General features: G+C 40.1%; 1 protein-coding gene across 1 annotated transcript in view; it reads left to right on the forward strand.

The window, feature by feature from the left end:
- Positions 1 to 16,798, forward strand: part of DBX2 (developing brain homeobox 2) — a gene marked incomplete at both ends in the record, with an annotated part of 36,631 nt that extends 19,833 nt beyond the window's left edge. Inside the window, 2 exons of the mRNA XM_084256463.1 lie at positions 7,760 to 7,947; positions 16,466 to 16,798. Coding sequence (XP_084112589.1) covers positions 7,760 to 7,947; positions 16,466 to 16,798 — 521 coding nt within the window. The remainder of the gene's footprint in view (positions 1 to 7,759; positions 7,948 to 16,465) is intronic.
- Between the last annotated feature and the right edge of the window lie 3,961 nt (positions 16,799 to 20,759).

Raw genomic sequence — 20,759 nt, forward strand, 5'->3', positions numbered from 1 at the left:
GAAGCCCAGCTCTTTGGTTGAAATCTTAATCAGTTTGTGCAGTAAGTTGAGCCTGGGTGCTGACTTCCCAGCAGTGGAGGGAGGGGTGTCCCCTAGATAAATGACATTCAGCCCACCAGGGGGAATGTTTAAAGGAGATTCAAAGACAATAGATTTTCCAAGCTGATGGCTCTATTCAGCAGTTCTGGAGAGGCAATGAAAGGGTTTGTGTGACATTCCTGGAGTGGAGTATCCCTGTCCCCTACTAAGAAATCCCAGGCAGGTGATGGGGAAGGGATCCATCCTGGTAGGGTCCCTAATCTTGTTGACAGCCCTTGCCTAAGGGGTCTAAGAGGGCAGCAGATAAAGTTCTGATTATAGATTATAGTTCTGATTATAGTACCCAAATACAGATTTAGAGGAGGGAGAGAACCGGCTCTGTAGAACAAAGTAGGAAAGGATTGTACTGTTCACTCAGTGTTTCTAACCAACTGAGCTAACCGGCCAGGGCTCACTCAGTGTTTCTGCAGAATGGCATGAGGATGTTGGATTAAATAGAAATAGAATATCCAGAATAAGGGAGATCAGAGTCCTTCTGGACTTTTGTGGTTTTGCAGTTCTGGAGACTTACTTTCTTCTTTTTTAAAAAGAAGATTTATTTTTTATTTATGCATTCAAGAACTGGGGTGTAGGTCAGAGGTGCGGGACAGGGGTGGCGTGAGAGGATTCGCGAGAGACAGAGTGGGGAGCAAAACAGATGGATTGAATGAAATCCACTGCTTAGGGGAGCAGCGGGTGAGACAGGAGAAATCTGCTGCGCCATGTGGGTCAGCTCCCTGGCCAGAAATCGAACTCAGGCAGCAGAAGCTGAAAATAGCTTGATAGCACTGAGGCTTTAACCCCTGTGCCACCAGGGAGGCCCCAGAGATCTACTTTCAAAGATAGATTGAATAAACTTAAATAAGAAAACCAGGCCAGGAGGTAGGCAACACTTAAGATGGTAAAACGTTTAAGTGACTATCCTGGAATTTTTGAAGAAATTGAGTGTCTTTCACTCAGAGGAATAATAGAACATTATAGTTATCTTCAAGTTGTATTGACAGATTCAATGTAGATATAGAAGATGGAGTCGGGACCAATGAATAAAATTTAGTGGCAGTTGAATTTGGACTCAATATAAGGGAGAAAGTCTTAGAAAATCAAGCTGTATCCTCATGAAGTAATATCATATAACAGTCCCCAAAACTAGATGATCTAGAGATTGGAATTGACTTCTAGTGTAAACAGAGGGAGTCAGGCAAATATTTTTATTCCCTTTCTAAATCACAGAAATTGCATCAATTACACATGCAGCTCCACAATTGAAAATAACAATTGAGAAATCCCTGGAAGATAGGAGAGGAGGCGGTGGCTGTTGGGAGTGATTACAGAAAAAGCTGAGCTACAAGGGCCTCTCTGGTGGCACAAGGGGTTAAGTCTCAGCATTATCAAGCTATCTTTAGCCACTGTGACATGAATTACATCCCCTGCCAGGGAGCTTCCCGCATGGTGCAGCAGCTCTCTCCTGTCTCACCTGCTGCTCCCCTCAGCAGTGGAGTTCAGTAGATTCTCCTGTTCTGCTCCCCATTCTGTCTCTGGGGGATCCTCTCACCCCCCGCACCTCTGGCTACACCCCAGTTCTTGAATGCATAAATAGATAAAATCAATCTTAAAAAATGGAAAAGGAAAAGCTGAGCTACAGACAAGACCAGCCCATGTTGGAGGAAACTGAGTCTAGGAAGGAGAGAAATAGAGTCCAAGTTTGAAATAACTTCCTTTTGAGGAAATAGTTTATGGAGATGGATGACATCTTAGCTGGCCTGTTTATGAGGCCTGGTTTAAACTAGTGCCTTCCTGTCTCTTCTTATCTGAGAAGCTTATCATTGACTCTATATAAAATGATGAGCAAACTCTGTTTCTGAAAGGCTTGTTGGTAACCTCTGACTTGAGACATAGCACATTAATCTTTTGCTTTTAAGATTTGTTTATTTATGCATAGAAGAACTGGGGTGCAGGCCAGAGATGCAGGGTTGGGTGGGGGGGGGGTGAGAGAATTCCCCAGAGACAGAGTGGAGAGAAGAACAGGTGGATCTACTGAGATCCACTGCTGAGGGGAGCAACGGCTGAGACAGGAGAGGTCTGCTGCGCCATGTGAGTCAGCTCCCTGGCCAGGGATCAAACTCAGGCTATAGCAGTGATAGTGCTGAGACTTAACCTCTAGGCCACCAGGGAGACCCTGGGACAGCTTCTTGGAGGTGCCCGAGGACATGGCTTCTTGAAAAGGAGCAGGATATGTGTATTGAAAGCAGCACTCGGAGAAATAAGAAAGCTACAAGGCAAGAAAGAAGAAGATATTGTCATTGTTGTAGCTTGTCTTTGTCCTTCGGGTGTACTGGGGCTTGTGATTAGGTGCAGAAACCTCCTGGGCCAGACCCAGGAGGTAACTCTCTGAACCTCACAGCCCTTCCAGGTCTCCCCATCAGAGGTTGAGGCCTTGTTTGGGACCATGACCCCCAAATATTAGCAGTTACCACACTGGTAATATTTATTTATTTATTTATGCATACAAGAACTGGGGTGTAGGCCAGAGGTAGGGCCGTTGAGAGGGTTCACCAGAGACAGAGTTGGGAGCGGAACAGGCCGATCGACTGAAATCCACTGCAGCAGAGGTCTGCTGTGCCATATGGGTCAGCTCCCTGGCAGGGATCAAACTCAAGTCACGGTGATGAAAGTACTGAGACTAAATCCTAGGCCACCAGGAAGGCCCTGTATTTTTTTCTTGTCTGAGTTTACAGGTCCATGAATTTATTTTGCATTTCTATATGGATGTAATTCTTATTAGTTCAGAGAATATCAGGCTTTCCAAAATGCTGAATTGCTCAGCTCATCCTTGAAAGGTTTCTCTCTATGAGACCTGTCATCACCTAAGTTTGTTTCAGTCACCCCAGCTCTGATCTGCCTTCCCAGCTCATCTATTCCTTGTGTTCCTCCCATTCAAACTGGAAGTACTGAGTTGGTGAGATTCCTCACCCAGTGAATACATTTGCAAATGCCAGTCCCGTGGCTCTGCCTGCCTTTGTCTAGATGACCGGTGAGAAAAATCACTATTGTTTGAGCTGCTTCTCTCAACATCTACTCTCTGGATCTTCAGGAATATGTGGCTTCTTGTGTGGTGCTGAAATGCTTGCAGTGCTGTGGTCTACCCATCTTTCTCTCTCTGAACTGTGGCTCTCTGTGTAAGAAAACTTGGACTGTTTCTTATCAACTGTGTACTCTGGGAGGATGAACTGAATTAATCTTGCATTGTCTCTCAGCGATAATTATCCAGATTATCCTCAAACACTTCCAACAATGTTTGCTTATTTTCCTTAGCAAATAGAATGAGACTTAAAATGCACAGTGAAGATGAATGATTTGTCCATAACAGCTAGGCTACAGCAATTGCTTAGCTTAATGTTTGCTTTTGCCTTTTTGGTCCTTTTTCTTTGCATTTTTATTGAATTGCAAGCATACAATGTATCTTATATATCATGTGTATTTTAATATATTTTCTTTGCTGTTGCCACAGCTTTAATGATTCATTAACATTTTGCCAAATAGATAAAACATAATTTGCTCATGTATTTTTTTGCCTTTGGATATTTCATTTTTTCCCCTAATTTTTGATACATACAGCTTTGATAAAGGTAGCATGTACTATTTACAAATTTAGAATGCCAGAGCCAGGAAAAATCAAAACTTGCAGGAAATCATAGATCTGAGGCATATAGCAGGGGAGGGGGAGGGAGAGCCGGTCAAAACAGGGGAGGGAAGAGCCTAAGGGACTATGTGATGGGTCAAGGTGCTATGGTGGTGGGAGAAATAAAGAGACTACACTTGAAGGGAGAAACCAATAACTGTACAATAAATGAACAACAGTGTAAGAAAATAAAAAAAATAATATTAAAAAAGAATGCCGCAATCAAACTATGAAGCAAGCAGTACATCCCGAAGTTTCAGCACACCCTTGCCAGGTTCTCCCAGGTATCCAGGCTCCCGTACTAATCCAGGGCAGGGTGGAGAAGGCTGTAGTCACAGACAGGGGCTCTAGCTGTGTTAATAAATGTTTCTCCCTCCCCATTCTTGACCAGTCATGCCTGAGTAAAGAATCACTGTGGTGCAGAGGAAGGAGCCAAGAATTTGGATTCAGAAGTCTTTGCTCCCAGCTGAGCTCTGTGTCCTTGCGTAGCTTTGCAATTAGATGCCCCCTCCCCTAGTCTACTCCCTCCTCTGCGTAGCTTTGGACCTTAACTGCCCTGCATACCTCTTTATCTGTAGGGCATTTCTGTGGCATATGATTATTGTGAGAATCAAATGATATACAACAAGGGGAAATAAAGTGGATTTGTGGATCCTTACTGTGGTCTAGGCACTAAAATTTTCTTGTTCAGTTCCAACAAATCCTTGGAGCACTGATCCCAAAACTCAGAGACGGTGTAACTTGTTCCAAGTCACATAGGTAAGTGGCGAGGTGCAGATCCAGGTCTTCCATACTCCAGAGTCCTTTGTCTTGAGGCTTCATCATCACAACACAGGAGTCTCTGCTCTGAAATAATGCAGAAGGGCCAATTTTCTATACCATGGAGAGTTCAGAGAAGAATTTAGAAAAAGAAAGAGATTCAGAAATTTTTTTTTTATCATTGGCTAATATTCCATCAAACTGCTTAATCTTTCATCAGTAGTAACTCCAATTGCAAAACCTGACTTCATGATAAGAGCTTTAAAACAAGCTATGAGACAGGCAAAAATAAGTGATGCTGTATATGGAGAAATAACCAAGATTGGGCCTCCCTAGTAGCGCAAGGGGTTAAGCACCACACTGTGAAGCTATCCGCAGCCTCTGTAGCACAGTCGATCCCTGGCCAGCCAGGGAGCAACCCACATGGCACAGCAGACCTCTCCTGACTCGCCTGCTGCTCCCCTCAGCAGTGGATTTCAGTCAATCTGCCTGTTCTGTTCCCCACTCTGTCTCTGGTGAATTCTCTTACACCCACACCTCTGGCCTGTACCCCAGTTCTTGTATGCATAAATAAATAAATTTTTATTAAAAAAAAAGAAACAACCAAGATCTCATGAGAGGATGAAGGGTGAGGACATCAGTGAAAGTAGACTTTGTAAAATTTGGGCTTGATTACATCCCAAGGGCTATGGCATTTTTTCTTAAATTTATTTTTTTATTGAAGTAGCATTGGTTTACATCATTGTTAGTATTATGCAAGTATAGGATCTTCTCCTTCAGGTGTAAGTTACCTTAGCAAACCCACCACCAAAGCAACCACAGTCCTCCACCACAGTCCATTGTGCTAGCTCCCCAGCCTGTCCTCACCCCTCCCCCTCTGATGTCTCAGTTCTATGGTCAGGTTTCAAGTGTTGTTTTTTTATCTCCCCCTTTGTTTGGTTACTCTGTATTCCACATATAAGTGACACCCCCTGGTATTTAACTTTCTCTTCCTAGATTAGTTCACTTAGCTCATTACCTTCCATCTCCAACCATGTTGTCACAAATGGTATGAGTTTATCTTTTTGATTGCTGAGTAGTATTCTATTGTGTATATAGACCACATCTTCTTGATCCTCTTCTCTTTTTTGGAGGCACTTAGGTTGTTTTTCTGTGGCATTTATAAGGCGATGTGAATATTACAATACTGGGAGGATAAACACTACAGCTCCCTGACCCATCACCACAGTCTCTTGTGCTATTCCCTCCCCTGTTTTGACTTGCTGTCCCTCCCTCTCCCCTGCTATATGCCTCAGATCTATGATTGCCTGCAACTTTTGTCTTTTTCCTGGTTCTGGCATTCTAAATTTGTAAATAATACATGCTACCATTATCACAGCTGTATGTATCAAAAATTAGGGGAAAAAATGAAATATCCAAAGGCAAAAAAATACATGAGCAAATTATGTTTTATCAATTTGGTGAAATGTTAATGTGAGGCTGAACTGGAATGAAGACCAGGTGACTAGTGGGGAAGTGTTGATAATCTTTTAGACAAATCTGAAAGAGAGCTATCATATTTTAGGATGATTGACAAGATTTATTCATTTGTTAACATTTTCTTTCTAAAATACAAGTCACATGTTGTATTTTGTAGCATTAAGAGCATTTGTTTTGGAATCAGTCTTCCTGTTTTTTTTTTTTTAATTTCTCTCATTTTTATTTATTTTTATTTTTTTATTATAAATTTTATTTTTATATTCCCCATACAATTGCAACCCCCTTATTTTGACCCCAATCCCTCCCCTCCCAGCCCCCCACCCCCCATAGAGTGTCTCTGGTTCATAGTTGTTTGTTGATTTTGATTTTTACTTTCTTATAGTTATTCTTTTTCCTGGTCCCTTATTTAAGTTTTCTAGATTCCTGCTATGAGTGAGCCCATCCAGTATTTTTCTTTTTCTTTCTGGCTTATTTCGCTGAGCATGATCCCTTCCAGCGCCATCCATGTTGCTGCAAATTGCATGTGTTTATCTTTTTTTGAATGCTGAGTAATATTCCATGGTGCATATGTACCACATCTTCTTGATCCAGTCATCTATTTTTGGGCATTTGGGTTGTTTCCAAAGCTTAGCTATTGTAAATAGTGCTGCTATAAACATAGGGGTGCAGGTGCTCTTTGGAATTGATGTTTCTCTGTCCTTTTTATTTCATCCAATCTTGCCACCCAACCTAGGCCATAAATGCTACTAGTATTCTCCCCACTGTACAAATGAATAAAATTAAAGCTCAGTCAGCTTAAGTAACTTTGTCCAAGGTTTGATTTAAAAAAAAAAAAAAAAACCAGGAAGATTTTTTTTTTTTTGAAATCAAACCTTGGACAAAGTTACTTAAGCTCCCTGAGCTTTAATTTTATTCATTTGTACAGTGGGGAGAATACTAGTAGCATTTATGGCCTAGGTTGGGTGGCAAGATTACATGAAATAATGCATATTGTGGCTTAACACAAAGAATAACAGTAACAAGTAACTGGTCCATGTGTGTTTGTTGCTATCATATCACACCCTGATAACCATCTTCCCTACTGCCGGGATAATTTCCCAAACCCCTTTAGTCCTCTATGACCTGGCATCATCCCACTCCATAATCTTCATACCACAGGTATTGAACAGAGTGCTAGACTTATTTTTATTATACATGTTTTAAAAATAAATGAATGAATAGATAATGGAGGAATTAGGAAAAAAATGAAGTGCTTAAACCACCTCACTCCTTGCTCTGCACTGGGGCTCTGTGATCTGGAAATGTGTACTTTCCAAAGTAGCAAACCACGTTGGGTGGATGACCTGTGTACCTCTCATGTAGAGAAATGAGCTATCTGGGCCTACGGAAGGTGGTGGGCGCTCACCTGGGAAAGCGGGAACCCTTCCCTCCCTAACACAAGCTTCTTTCTTTTTTTTAAGATTTATTTATTTTTGCATACAAGAGCTGGGGTACAGGCCAGAGATATTGGGGGGGGGTGAGAGGATTCACCAGAGGCAGAGTGGGGAACAGAACAGGCAGACTGACTGAAATACACTGCTGGGGGGAGCAGCGGGCGAGTCAGGAGAGGTCTGCTGTGCCATGTGGGTAGCTCCCTGGCCCTGGCCGGCTGGGGATTGAACTTGTGCTGCAGAGGCTGCGGATTGCTTCAAAGTGTGGTGCTTAACACCTTGCACCACCAGGTAGGCCCCCTAACATAAGCTTCTGTGTCTTATTTCCCCCTAGGAGAAGAGAGCACGCTGCCCCTCCTTTCACCAGACTCTCATTCCAAAGCTCGGAGGGGTATTTTGAGAAGAGCTGTCTTTTCTGAGGACCAGAGGAAGGCTCTGGAGAGAATGTTCCAGAAGCAGAAATACATCAGCAAAACAGACCGAAAGAAACTTGCCATCACCTTGGGACTAAAGGAATCGCAGGTACTAATAGCAGAAAGATGTCTGAGGGTCCTGATTTCTAACAGGATGTTTCTAACAGGATGTCATGAATTGCAATCATTTGGCAAATTGTACTAGGCAGGGTGCTGGGCCCTCCCTGCAGCGTGGTTGAAATGGTTTTCTTATTTTTTTAGTAGGTGGAAATATATGTCACAATTCCTACTTAGATATATTTACTGAGGGGTCTAGGTTTTTACCATTGGACTAATTCTTCCCAGATGAAGAGAAACACTTAGGAGATGGCCTTTATATCATTCAATTTTTGTTTTGTATGCAGAGAGAGAGCAGGTCACATAATTCCTTATACATCAAGAATCAATTTTCCTGTCTTTCTTTCATTGCCAATCCAAAATCAGGGCAGGAATGAGTGAGTCATTAGCTCTCATAATAAAATTTCATTATTTTACACTACGGTTCAGTATTTTCATGTTTGTTAGAATTTTTACTTGTACATTCGTATTTTATATAACTTTGTTTTTTTTTAAAGATTTATTTATTTTTAAGATTTATTTATTTATGCATACAAGAGTTGGGGTACAGGCCAGAGATGCGGGGGGTGGGGTGTGTGAGAGTATTCACCTGAGACAGAGTGGGGAACAGAACAGGCAGACTAACCGAAATACACTGCTGAGGGGAGCAGCAGGCGAGATAGGAGAGGTCTGCTTGGCGTGTGGGTTGCTCCCTGGTTGGCCAGGGATCAAACTCCTGCTGCAGAGGCTGCGGATTGCTTCATAGTGCTTAACCCCTTGCACCACCAGGGAGGCCCCTTGTATACTTCTAAAATTTTCCATTTCTTCCCTCCCGAGATCATTCATAGCATTTGCCTCTGCTTTAAATTTTTTTTTTTTATATAGATCCCCTTTGTAGTGAGGACCCTTCAGTTTCTTCCACTAGCCCAACAAGCTTAACAAGTTGGGACTATTATGAACAGTCCAATTCCTTGTAGGCGCTAAGAAGGTCAGAGAGCTTGAGGTACCTCTTTCAAGTCACATAGGAGAAAGAAAGGGCTGATATGCTTCTCCACTCTTCTTTACTGCCTCCACATCTGTGTCACCCAGTCTACGACCAAAAGGCAAGCACAGTTTCTTCACGCGTCTCTCGGCTCCATGTGCCTCCTCCAGGTCTCCTCCTGGCTCTCCATCCTGCTTCCTCCATATTTTATATAACTTTGATTGATTTTCTGGCCTTGCAGGAAGTCCAGAATATGCAATTAAAGACTGACTTGCTACGAATAGTTGATAATATAAGGTAGTAGCATTTTGATTATTAGAATCACCACATAAAATAAGCACTCTGTTGTCCCCTTTCTATTGGTAAGGAACCATAGATAAGTAAACCGAGGTCTACTGTCATATGGCAAAGCTGCTTGGAACTGGGCTCCCTTCCAGGCATCTAGAGTCAGGGGTCCGAGCCCCTTAACTTGGAGCCGGTGCCCACAGCTGTCCACATATTCAAAGCACAAGAGCACTTGACTCAGGGAGGTGGTGGCAGCTGAAATGCGCCAGGTACTCCTTTCAGGGTGCAGGGTTACATCTGCCTGGCTTATTTTGAGGATTTGTCTTAACCATCATTTTCTTCTGTTCTTCCCTCAATAAAAATGATCTGGTTTCTGGCTTTGGTCTTTAGGAAACCAGTTATTATTGGATGAAACTCTCCTTACTCTTGCTTACTTTCATTAAGGATATATCCTCGCCACTCCCATATTTTTTAAAATTTTATTTATTTTTACGTGGAAGAACTGGGGTGTAGGCCAGAGGTGCAGGGGTGACAGGATTTGCCAGAGACACAGTGTGGAGCAGAACAGGTGGATCTACTGAATCCACTGCTAAGGGGTTAGCGGGCCAGACAGGAGAGGTCTGCTGCGCCCTATATGGGTCAGCTCCCTGGCTGGGATCGAAGTCAGGCCATTGTAGTGATAGTGCTGAGACTTAAGCCCTAGGCCACCAGGGAGGCCCCACTCCCAACTTTTTTGAGTCATCGGAAGCACTGTAGGGTGTGGCCAGCTTCTCACTCAGAAACAAGGACAAATATCAGACTTGTGTGTGTGTCACAGAGCAGTTTTATACGTATGACAGAAATATCGGTAGCTATACCATGTTTGTCTGTTATTTCCAAGACCCTGTGCTGTTTCACAGTAAGAGAAAATAGTGATAAATACTAATTAAGGTACACTCCTTGCACCCCAGGAGTTTACACAGCCATTTGGAAAACAAAGCAAGAACTTATGAACAGTTAGATAATAGGAGAAAGTAATATAGGAGACATCCCTTAGCAGGTTAGATATACTGCCAAATAATCAAGTGGTCTCTCTGGAGCCTAGAAGGGACAGCCTGTGTGACTGGCCCTTGTGGGAGTCCAGCAGTGGACTGTCTGACCCTCAGAGGAATATTTGGTCTGAGTAAGGACCGTTTGGGAATTCAGTAGCCTGGTCTACATCTGATTGGTATAATAGAAAGCTCCAGAGTAAGAGGGGAGAAAATATGCAAGTTTAGGGGCTTCTAGCTGAGTCAGAATTTGAGGTAAATGTTAAAAGATGGAAGTGGCTAGCTTTGGTCTGATGGTGCCCTGAGAAACTGAGATAGTACATACTGGCTTCTTAAAAATAGGATTGAAAAGAAAACTTAAGAACATATTAAAGAAAATATTTGTGAGGTGCTGTTAATTATCTCTCCTCCCCAGAGAAAACCAACTCTTTTCCTATTTGTGTGTTCTCTTCCAGCTGTGGCCCACTGACACATATTTTTTATCGTTGATTATATTATTTTTAAAATTCAAGTCCTTCAGGAGTGGATGCTTTTTATCTTACTGAATTTGGTGGGCTATCTCAGAAGTAATGTAATATTTCCTTATTTGCATATATGCATCTACTTAGACAATTATGTTAATTATAGTACCTATTATGATAAATTCAAACAAAGGGAAATAAGTAAAGTTAAAATGCAAACTCATCTACTCCTCTCCTAACCCATCTTCTGGTTACTACTGTCATTTATCAATGACTCTTGTCTAAATTTGTTTAAATATAACACATTATTTTTAAATTAATTTTTACATGTGTTGTATATGCATCAATTTATAATGCAGAACCTGAATAAGTGACAACAATGTGCCTCAATAGTTGATGTCATTTATTGTTACAATGACCTCATAAAGTAATTTGTTTGAGTAGCCCTAGTTTACGAATGAAAAAACGAGACCTAAATTGTATATATACATTAGGGCCTCCCTGGTGGCCTAGGGGTTGAAGTCTTAGTGCTATCACCTCTCTGGCCTGAGTTTGATCCCTGGTCAGGGAGCTGACCCACATGGCGCAGCAGACTTCTCCTGTCTCCCCGCAGAAGTAGATTTCAGTCAGTCTGCCTCTTCTGCTCCCCACTCTGTTTCTAGTGAGTACTCTCAACCCTGCACCTCTGGCCTACACCCCAGTTCTTCTAGGCAAAAAAAAAAAAACCTCTTAAAAAATACATAAAATTTTATGCATACATTAAATAAAAACAAGATCATACCTACATAAATCTTTTTTTTTTTTAAAGATTTATTTATTTATGCACACAAGAGCTGGGATACAAGCCAGAGTTTTGGAGGGTGAGAGGATTCACCAGAGACAGAGTGGCAACAGAACAGGCAGATTGACTGAAATACACTGCTGAGGGGAGCAGTAGGCGAGACAGGAGAGACAGGAGAGGTCTGCTGCGCCATGTGGGTCACCTCTCTGGCTGGGGATCGAACTTGTGCTGTAGTGGCTGTGTTCAGTTCATAGGTTATGTCATAACCCCTTGTGCCACCAGGGAGACCCCTGCATAAATCTTGACTTCTCTGAAGGACAGTACAAATCTCTTGGACAACCAAGACGCAGATGAATCAGGAGCATGTTAACCACTGGGCCAGAAAGCCCCACAAGCCCTTCTAGTCACTACCTGATCCTAATGAGGTTGTCCGTGCTCCTGACTTCAAACAGTGTAGATTAGTTTTGCCTGTGTTTGTACCTTATGCATAGGTTACCTTATGCATAGGATACTTCAGTACATATTATTTGATCTATGACTTCTTTTACTTAGCATTCTGTTTGTGGGGTTCATTCATGCTGTTGCGTGTAGCAGTAGCTCCTCTGTACTCATTGTTGTATAGTATTCCATTCTTGGCATGCTGCAGTTGACCCTTTCTACTTCTGATAGGCATTTGTTGTTCCTGGTTTTGGGCTGTTATGAATAATGCTGCTGATCATCAATGTCATTTTGCCTTCCCCTCCACCCCATTCAAATGCCATGGGATCTGTTTTTTCATGTCAATGCATACATGTCTGCTTCATTCTTCAGTCTCTTCTGAGAGACCATCAGATGCATATATGATATAATATATATATGACATGATATAAAATATATATGAATCTAGTTCATCTAGCCATCGTCAGCTTTACTTCTAATTTTCACTATTAGATATCTTTATCCACTTTAAAAACATTTCTGCAAAAATAGGGAACGAGAGGTGGGATTTATATGTTCAAGATTATATACATTTTAAACTCTGAAAGATTAAAAAATTCTCCTTCAAATATAATTTTGTATTAAGATATTGGATGACATCAAATTTCTTACTCCATGATTTTTAACTTTTAAAAATGTTGCCAACCTCACTGGCAATGCTATGTGTTATTTTTTTGATCTGAATTTTCCTAATTACTAGTACTTAAGGATCTTTTAATTGTTTTTCTGACAATTTTTAATCTGTGAATTGGTCTGTTCATGCTTGCACCTCATGTCTTTTTAGTGATATGTAGCAATTATTTCAACTGTTGATAGAAATATTCAGTATATTATGCTTCATAACATTTCCCTCTTACAGCGGTTGAAATGTTTTTTTTACAAGTTTGGGTTTTTAAATTGAGTTAATATTGGGTTTATATCATTATTTGTGTGTTTAGAAGTATAGGATTGCCCATTTCAGGTGTTATTACTACACTATACCTACCACCAAAATACCCATAGTCTACCCCCATAGTTCCTGCCCCTTCTCCCCTTCCCCTTGTGGTAATCACAGTTCTATAATCAGTTTTCTAAGTTTTGTTGTTAATTTAGCTTTTTTTTTTAAAGTTTTGATAAATATACATATCACAAAATTTACTATTATAACCGTCTTTTAAGTGTATAATTTATTTAGTTGCATTAAATTCCCTTCCATTGTTGTCCACCCATCACCACCCCCTGGCTCCAAAATTTTTTTCATCTTGCAAAACTGAAACAATTCTTCCCTCCTGTTTCTCCCATTTTACATTCTGCCTCTGTGAATTTGCATGCTTGTTAGTACCTCATGAATGTATTGGCCATTTTGTGCCTGACTTTTTTCACTTAGCATAATGTCTTCAAATATATCCATGTTGTACCATGTATCAAAAACTACTCCTTATTTTTAAGGGCTGAACAAAATTCCATTGCATGTATAGATCACATTTTGTTTTCCGTATATCCATCAGTGGACACTTGGATTTTGTATCATTCTTTGGCTGTTGTGACTAATACTGCTATAAACATGGTGTGCAATTCTTTTGGGTAGTTTGTGAATTTTCCCTATGTTTATTGTATTTTTATGTAACCAGCTCTGTTCAACTTTTGCTTTATCACCTCAGTATTTTTTTTCTTGTTTAAGAAAACATTCCTCTCCCTGAGACTATCATGATAATCACTTATATTTTCTTCTTGAACTTTCATAGTTTTGCTTTTTTGTTTAGCTGCTTAATCCATTAATCAATCTTATTTGTTGAGAGATTGAATGTTTTATGTTTCCCCCAAATATTGTACATTTGTACCAACACCATTGATTGTGAAGAGTTTTGTGATTGTCTTTTCTTTTCTTTTTTTAAAGATTTATTTATTTATGCATACAAGAGCTGGGGTACAGGCCAGAGATGCATGGTGGATGAGAGGATTCACCAGAGACAGAGTGGGGAACAGAACAGGCAGATTAACTGAAATACACTGCTGAGGGGAGCAGCAGGCGAGTGAGGAGAGGTCTGCTGTGCCATGTGGGTTGCTCCCTGGCTGGCTGGGGATCGATCTCGTGCTGCAGAGGCTGCGGATCGCTTCATAGTACGGTGCTTAACCCCTTGCACCACCAGGGAGGCCCCTGTGATTGTTTTTTCATTGAGATACCATTTAACAAATATTCCCAGATATGCAGAAAAACTAAGGGATAAAGAAAACAACATATGATGAATCTCTAATGGGAACAATATTTATCATAGTGAAAACCCATTTAAATACATGGCAGGGTTTCTGGGAGTAAATGCCCACTGCAAATAAAAACTGGGTTTATGAATGAGATCAAATGCCCTGATATGTACACTTTGGTCCTGTTTTCTCCTGAAAAACCTTAATCACAGGATTGTAGCTTAGATGGAAGTCTTGGAATCAGTTACCTGGCCAAGGTTTCATTTTTGGCTATTTTGAACATTGCCAATCAAGTTGACAAAAAGAAGAAATTGTTCTGCCAATCAGAAGAGATAATCTCAGGTAGAATTCTTTCCTTGCAGGAATACTTGGATGATACACTTTAATACTTATTTCTTTAGGCAAAAATTTTCTAGTTTTTGTTTTAAAAATTGAAATCAACTTAGTTGTTCATGAAAGGATGCAATGTACTGAACAGGAAAACAAAGTGATTGGCTTTTAAGAGATTAGGAAAGTCTACTGGAATCTTTTCTGCTTAGGCATGTGTAGGTAAAGGAGGAGGTTAATAATAAAGAGAGGCTCCAGTGAGATGAGGTAGAAGAAAGGTTTGGCTCAAATTTGGAACTACCATCATAAGAATTTTTGGCATAATTTTTTTTTCAATTATTTATTGAGCTTCATTTTTCAAGTTTAATAAATTTGTGGAGTAATTAAAATAGGAAACTTATAATCTACAGTTATCAAAACATAATATGTAGGGGGTGGGTGAGGGGTAAGAGGGAAAAATGGACAATGGTGGTTGTGGACAATGGGTGATTTGGTGTGGGTGCACAATAGTGGCAATCTGAGATGGGGGCAATCTCTCATGTTAAAATTTAGGGCTTTCCTGGTGGTGCAGGGGTTAAAGCCTCAGTGCTATCAAGCTATCACCAGCCACTGCACCATGAGTTCAATCCCTGGCCAGGGAGCTGACCCATATGGCGCAGCAGACCTCTCCTATCTCACCGCTGCTCCTCTCAGCAGTATGTTTCAGTCAGTCTGCCTGTTCTGCCCCCCACTCTGTCTCTGGGGAATCTTCTTACCTCCGTACCTCTGGCCTATACCCCAGTTCTTGTATGCATAAATAAATAAAAAATAATTCTTAAAAAGAATAATTAAAAAATAAAATATATTCTTAATTTAGTATCAAAAAGCTCCTGATGAGGCCTGCAAGTCTCTGAGAGCCTGGACTTGGGAGTCAGACAGTGGCGGGCATTTTCTAAGAGGTTCTGTTTTACTGGCAAAGCCACCTCAAATTGGTTTATCTTTCTGAGCTTCAGTTTACTTACTTGTGAAGTGAGAACTTCCTATAGTCATTGTGAGGATCAAATTAATAACCCAGGTAGATGCATGACTGACCTCTGAATGGGATGTAACCAATTTACTGCAGTCATGTGAGTGTGGGATATTATGCTAAAGTAATTTCTCATATATATATATATATTTAAATTTTTTTAATTTAAATTTTATTTTTATGTTCCCCATACAATTACAACCCCCTTATTTTGACTCCAATCTCTCCTTTCCTCACCCCCCATCCCCCATAGAGTGTCTCTGGTTCATAGCTGTTTGTTGATTTTGATTTTTACTTTCTTATAGTTATTCTTTTTCCTGGTCCCTTATTTAAGTTTTCTAGATTCCTGCTACGAGTGAGCCCATCCGGTATTTTTCTTTTTCTTTCTGGCTTATTTCGCTGAGCATGATCCCTTCCAACTCCATCCATGTTGCTGCAAATTGCATGTGCTTATCTTTTTTGAATGCTGAGTAATATTCCATGGTATATATGTACCACATCTTTTTGATCCAGTCATCTATTTTTGGGCATATGGGTTGTTTCCAAAGCTTAGCTATTGTAAACAGTGCTGCTATAAACATAGCGGTGCAGGTGCTCTTTGAAATTGATGTTTCTGTGTCCTTTGGGTAAATACCTAGGAGTGGAATTGCTGGATCATATGGAAGCTCTATATTTAGTAGGTCAAGAAATATCCACACAACTCTCCATAGTGGTTGGACCAGTTTGCAATCTCACCAACAGTGCAGAAGAGTTCCTTTTTCTCCACACCCTCGCAAAACATTGGTAGTTGCTAGTTTTTTAATATGTGCCATTCTCACTGGTGTAAGATGGTATCTCATGGTAGTTTTGATTTGCATTTCCCTGATTACAAGTGATGTTGAACATTTTTTCATATGCCTGTTGGCCATTTCTCATATATTTTTTAAGAAACTCATGCAAACAAGGCACAAGGACTTTGCCAATGGAATAAACGATCATTTTGTCCACTCATTTTTATCAATAGGTGAAAATTTGGTTTCAGAACAGAAGGATGAAATGGCGGAACTCCAAAGAAAAGGAAGTGCTTTCCAACAGGTGTATCCAAGAAGTAGGCCTTCAAGAGGACCCACTCGTGCGACCTGCTCTGGGTTTCCCTTCTCCGTGTCCTTCTCTCTGGGAAATCTCCCAACAGCAGTCAAGTCCAAGATGGAGAGAGAATTCGCCAGAACCTTCAGAGAGACTAATCCAGGGGAGTTCAGAGGCAACATCTGCTGAAGCTGATTTACTACCAGGTGCCTTGTATTCATGTCCTGATGAAGAAGTGGGAGGAAAGGGTTTACTTACAGGGGCTGTTTGAATGGAAGGATTCCTCTGCAATAATTTAAAAAAAACCTCTGAACTAATTTTTGGACTCTAAAGCCAGCTAGCTTGTGCTTCATCAGTGCCTAAAACCTAACACCTTTGGGGGGATGCCTGAACTAATGCTTTAGGAAACCTTCTCCAGTGTTCTCTTATTTGGGACCCAGACACATAATTTGTCAGTTGACTAGAATCTACCAGTAGGTACAGTGGAACTGAAAAAAATGAAAATAATAGTTGGTTCAGTCCTTGCTCCAAGTATGAGTATGTATGTGTTTCTATCTCTCTGTGTGTGTGTGTGTGTGTGTGTGTGTGTAAGTATTCATCAAAATGCATTAGTGGAAATTAGTTCCTCTTTAAATATTACATTGAATATTGCATTGAGTGAACTTTCACCTTTTATATAAAGAAAAATAAACCACTGACCAAATGTTATTAATTTTTGAAAATAATGGAAAAATTTGTCCAAATTTTCATACATTGTATTTCTTAAAACTCTATTTTCTTGTTTCCTTCTCTACCACCTATGAATGAATTTGAACAACTCAATTCAGCAACCTTAATCAAATGAGCTACTGTTACAGAAATACACTGAAAGTATATATTTAAATTAAATAAACAAGTCAGAAGAAATTCTGAGTGCAACTGTTAGTATCTTAATTGTCCTGTCTTTGGACTTGATTAGGCTATAAGGAAGTTACCCATTTAATTGATGGTTTCTTCTCTGTAAGTGTGGGTCTTTTTAGACAAGGTTTGAGAACTAAAATGCCTATAAGGGCCTGATGGGTAAATAGAGGGCATGACCCACCTGAAGACATTTAATAATTTTTAAGATACTGTGTTGGCCAAATAAAGTTTCTGTGCCAAGCAGTTTCTGACCTCTGGCCAAGATTAAAGAAGTGTCACAGTTCTTAAAATGGTCCCAAATGGACTTCAAAACACAGTAATGATGGAATCTATAGTAATTTCTGCTTGCACTACTAGTAATATAGTCAATTTTCCACTTAGGTGGTATACCTTATATATATTAGGTTATTTTTATGTATTAACAAACACCACACAGATGTTTTCTGGTTTTTGACTACCCTGACATAGTATTATCATAAAATTGCATTTCTGGTAACAATTTGCTGAGTTAATCTAGAAATTTTTATTCCTGGTCCAAGAAAAAAATATGTTTCACTTTGAAGGAAATGAAGCAGAAAAAGGAAATGATGTGGTTTTGAATTAGGTTATTATTAATCTATGGACAAGAAACATTAGAAGTTCATGCTGTGGAATTTTGTTCGAAAGCTACGTAAAGAAAGTGGCTTCTAATTTGCTTATGTTCTTAGCTGTAGACTTTGAGGGTTTAGGGTTAGAAAAGGTGCCATTCTCAGAAGTGACAGTTTTAGCCAGGAAATTATTTTGTATAAATGGAATTTGAATTGCTAGCCTGTATCTTTATCATGAAATCCTAAAAATCATCTCAGAAGTTTGTCGAAGTGCCTTCCTTGTGGGGAATAGTGGCAGGGATCAATTGATATTAATTCAAATTTTAAAACCTGTCTGAAAATGATTAATAGTACATGGTTTCTTTTCTTTGTGTAATGTTAACCTCATTTACATCTTTGGGTCCTTTCTGAGTGCTGGAGACTGTGATTGGATTATCTCATTTAATCTGCTTGACAGTAACCTTTATGAGGGAGGAGTTATTACTTCCAGGATTTCTATGACCCCCACAGCACCTGAGGCTGTGGTTAGGTTAGGGCAATTATCCAAGACTAGGACATTAACAAATGGACTCTGGCCCTGGCATTCAAGTTTCAAATCTTGAAATCTCACCCCCCATTTGGGAGCACATTACCACTTTGGAATGTATTTTTCCTCTAAAGGATTCACTGTCCCAGAGATGTTTAAGAGATTGTAGTGAGATTTATTAAAGCAATTCAGAAGCACATTGTACTTACAATGTCTTACTTAGAGAATGGTTTTCCCTTTAGTATTCTCTCTATTTTATTTTAAAGTTCAGGTAAAGAATTGCAAAGTATAGAGAGAATAGTTCCATAGGATTTAATTGTGAGGTGGAAAAGTATTTTTTGATCACACCCTGCTAAAGCCATGAAATGCTTACCAGTGGTCACTGTTTCTTGAGAATAACTTAAAAACCAAATGGCCTATTTCACAGCTACTTGATTATCCAGGTTGTAGAATAAAGATAAGTACTTCCTTGAATGTTCTTCCCCAAGGGCTCTGACACCAGGAGAGGCTTCCTTTAAGTTTAGCCTGATGTGCAAATATACAGATCAGTCTTTTAATTGATTTCCACTCGGCGATGTGTTGAGGTTGCCAAGAGTACACTTTGGGTGGATATGTTAGGTGTACTCAGGAAACACACACACACAAACATGTACACACACTGTACACAGACATGCTTATTTGTGCCTTCACTCACCTGGTTTGGTGGAGAGAACCACTGAACTCATTATCCAAGGGTTTCTCTTCTTCAATTTCTGCTCTGCTCTCCCTCCTCCAGCTACAGTGTACACATGTGGGTTTTCCAGACTCCTTTTGTCTATGTGATCACATAGTAGTATATGCAGACTCTTTTTGTCCATGTGATCACATTGTAGTATATTGTCTGCTTTTGTAAGTACCAGACCCATAGATGCTTAGGAGTATTTAACATGTTAAGAAAATTGTTAAATGGATCACAAGTAGATTAGAAGAAAACAAATGGTGAGCATCATCCCCTAAGCTTTTAGAAAGATAAATATTTTATAAAGGTAAATATAAAGGGTAGGAAGTATATACAGTTGGGATTGAACACTTAGTTCTAGAGACAGCGAAAGTCATGCTCACTGCTGTCTAAAGGATAACTCTTTCCTTTTTAATAAGATAATTTGAACAACCCAATGATTAAGTACAGTGGTTCTCAAACTTTAAAAAAAAATCCATATGCATGAATATGACATCCCTTTCACCTGTTGGGGGGTGTGTGTTCTGATGTGGGTGTTAAATTTCATCCACGTTTCTCAGCATCCACACCTTGCACTTCACCTCTAAGAATTGTTATATACATGTTTTTCACTTTTCCAAATATTAAATCATCATTAGTTATGCTGTCCAAGCCAGATATGTTCTTTCTCCCCCTTCTTCATACATTCTTTGAAAAGCTCCAACCTCTGCCACTTGTCCCATTGCTCATCCTTTGATGACCAGTGATTTCATCAAGCTCTTGGTCATTAATACAAGACTGATTCCACTGGGTCTGTAAGCTTGTGAGACACAACACAGTCATATTAAAACCCACAGAAATATTTTTTTTCTTTCTAGATTTCACCCTCTTCTTGGACACTGTGTGAGATACTGTCCTAGACTCTAAACAAGTATGAGGGAGAATTTAGCCTCAAGAAGCTTAAAATTTAGTCTTCTTGTTAAACACCTGAAATATTCCATACCAGTGACTGGATCCAGTGTCTTTGGGGATAAGTAATTTTCTAACATTCTCTAAAATATCATCTCTTGGGCCTCCCTGGTGGCACAAGGGTTTAAGCACCACACTATGAAGCAATCCGCAGCCTCTGCAGCACAAGTTTGATCTCTGGCCCACCAGGGAGCAACCCACATGATGCAGCAGACCTCTCTTGTCTCTCCCGCTGCTCCCCTCAGCAGTGTATTTCAGTCAGTCTGCCTGTTCTGTTCCCCACTCTGTCTCTGGTGAATCCTGTCACCCCCGTATCTCTGGCCTGTACCCCAGCTTTTGTATGCATAAATAAATAAATCTTAAAAAAAATAAAATATCATCTCTTTATTTGTAGTGGAAGGGTTATTAAGTACTCTCATCTTCAGAAAAATACTTTTATGGGAATGGGAGTTGCTAGTTTTCTGTGCTCTCTTTCCTCCATTCAGGCTACCACAGTCACAAGAGGAGTTAGATAGAGTCCCAAGGAAAAACTCAGCAACTCTTTTTGGTTCAG

Source organism: Talpa europaea, assembly GCF_964194135.1.
Source record: "Talpa europaea genome assembly, chromosome: 15".
Lineage (NCBI taxonomy): Eukaryota > Metazoa > Chordata > Mammalia > Eulipotyphla > Talpidae > Talpa > Talpa europaea.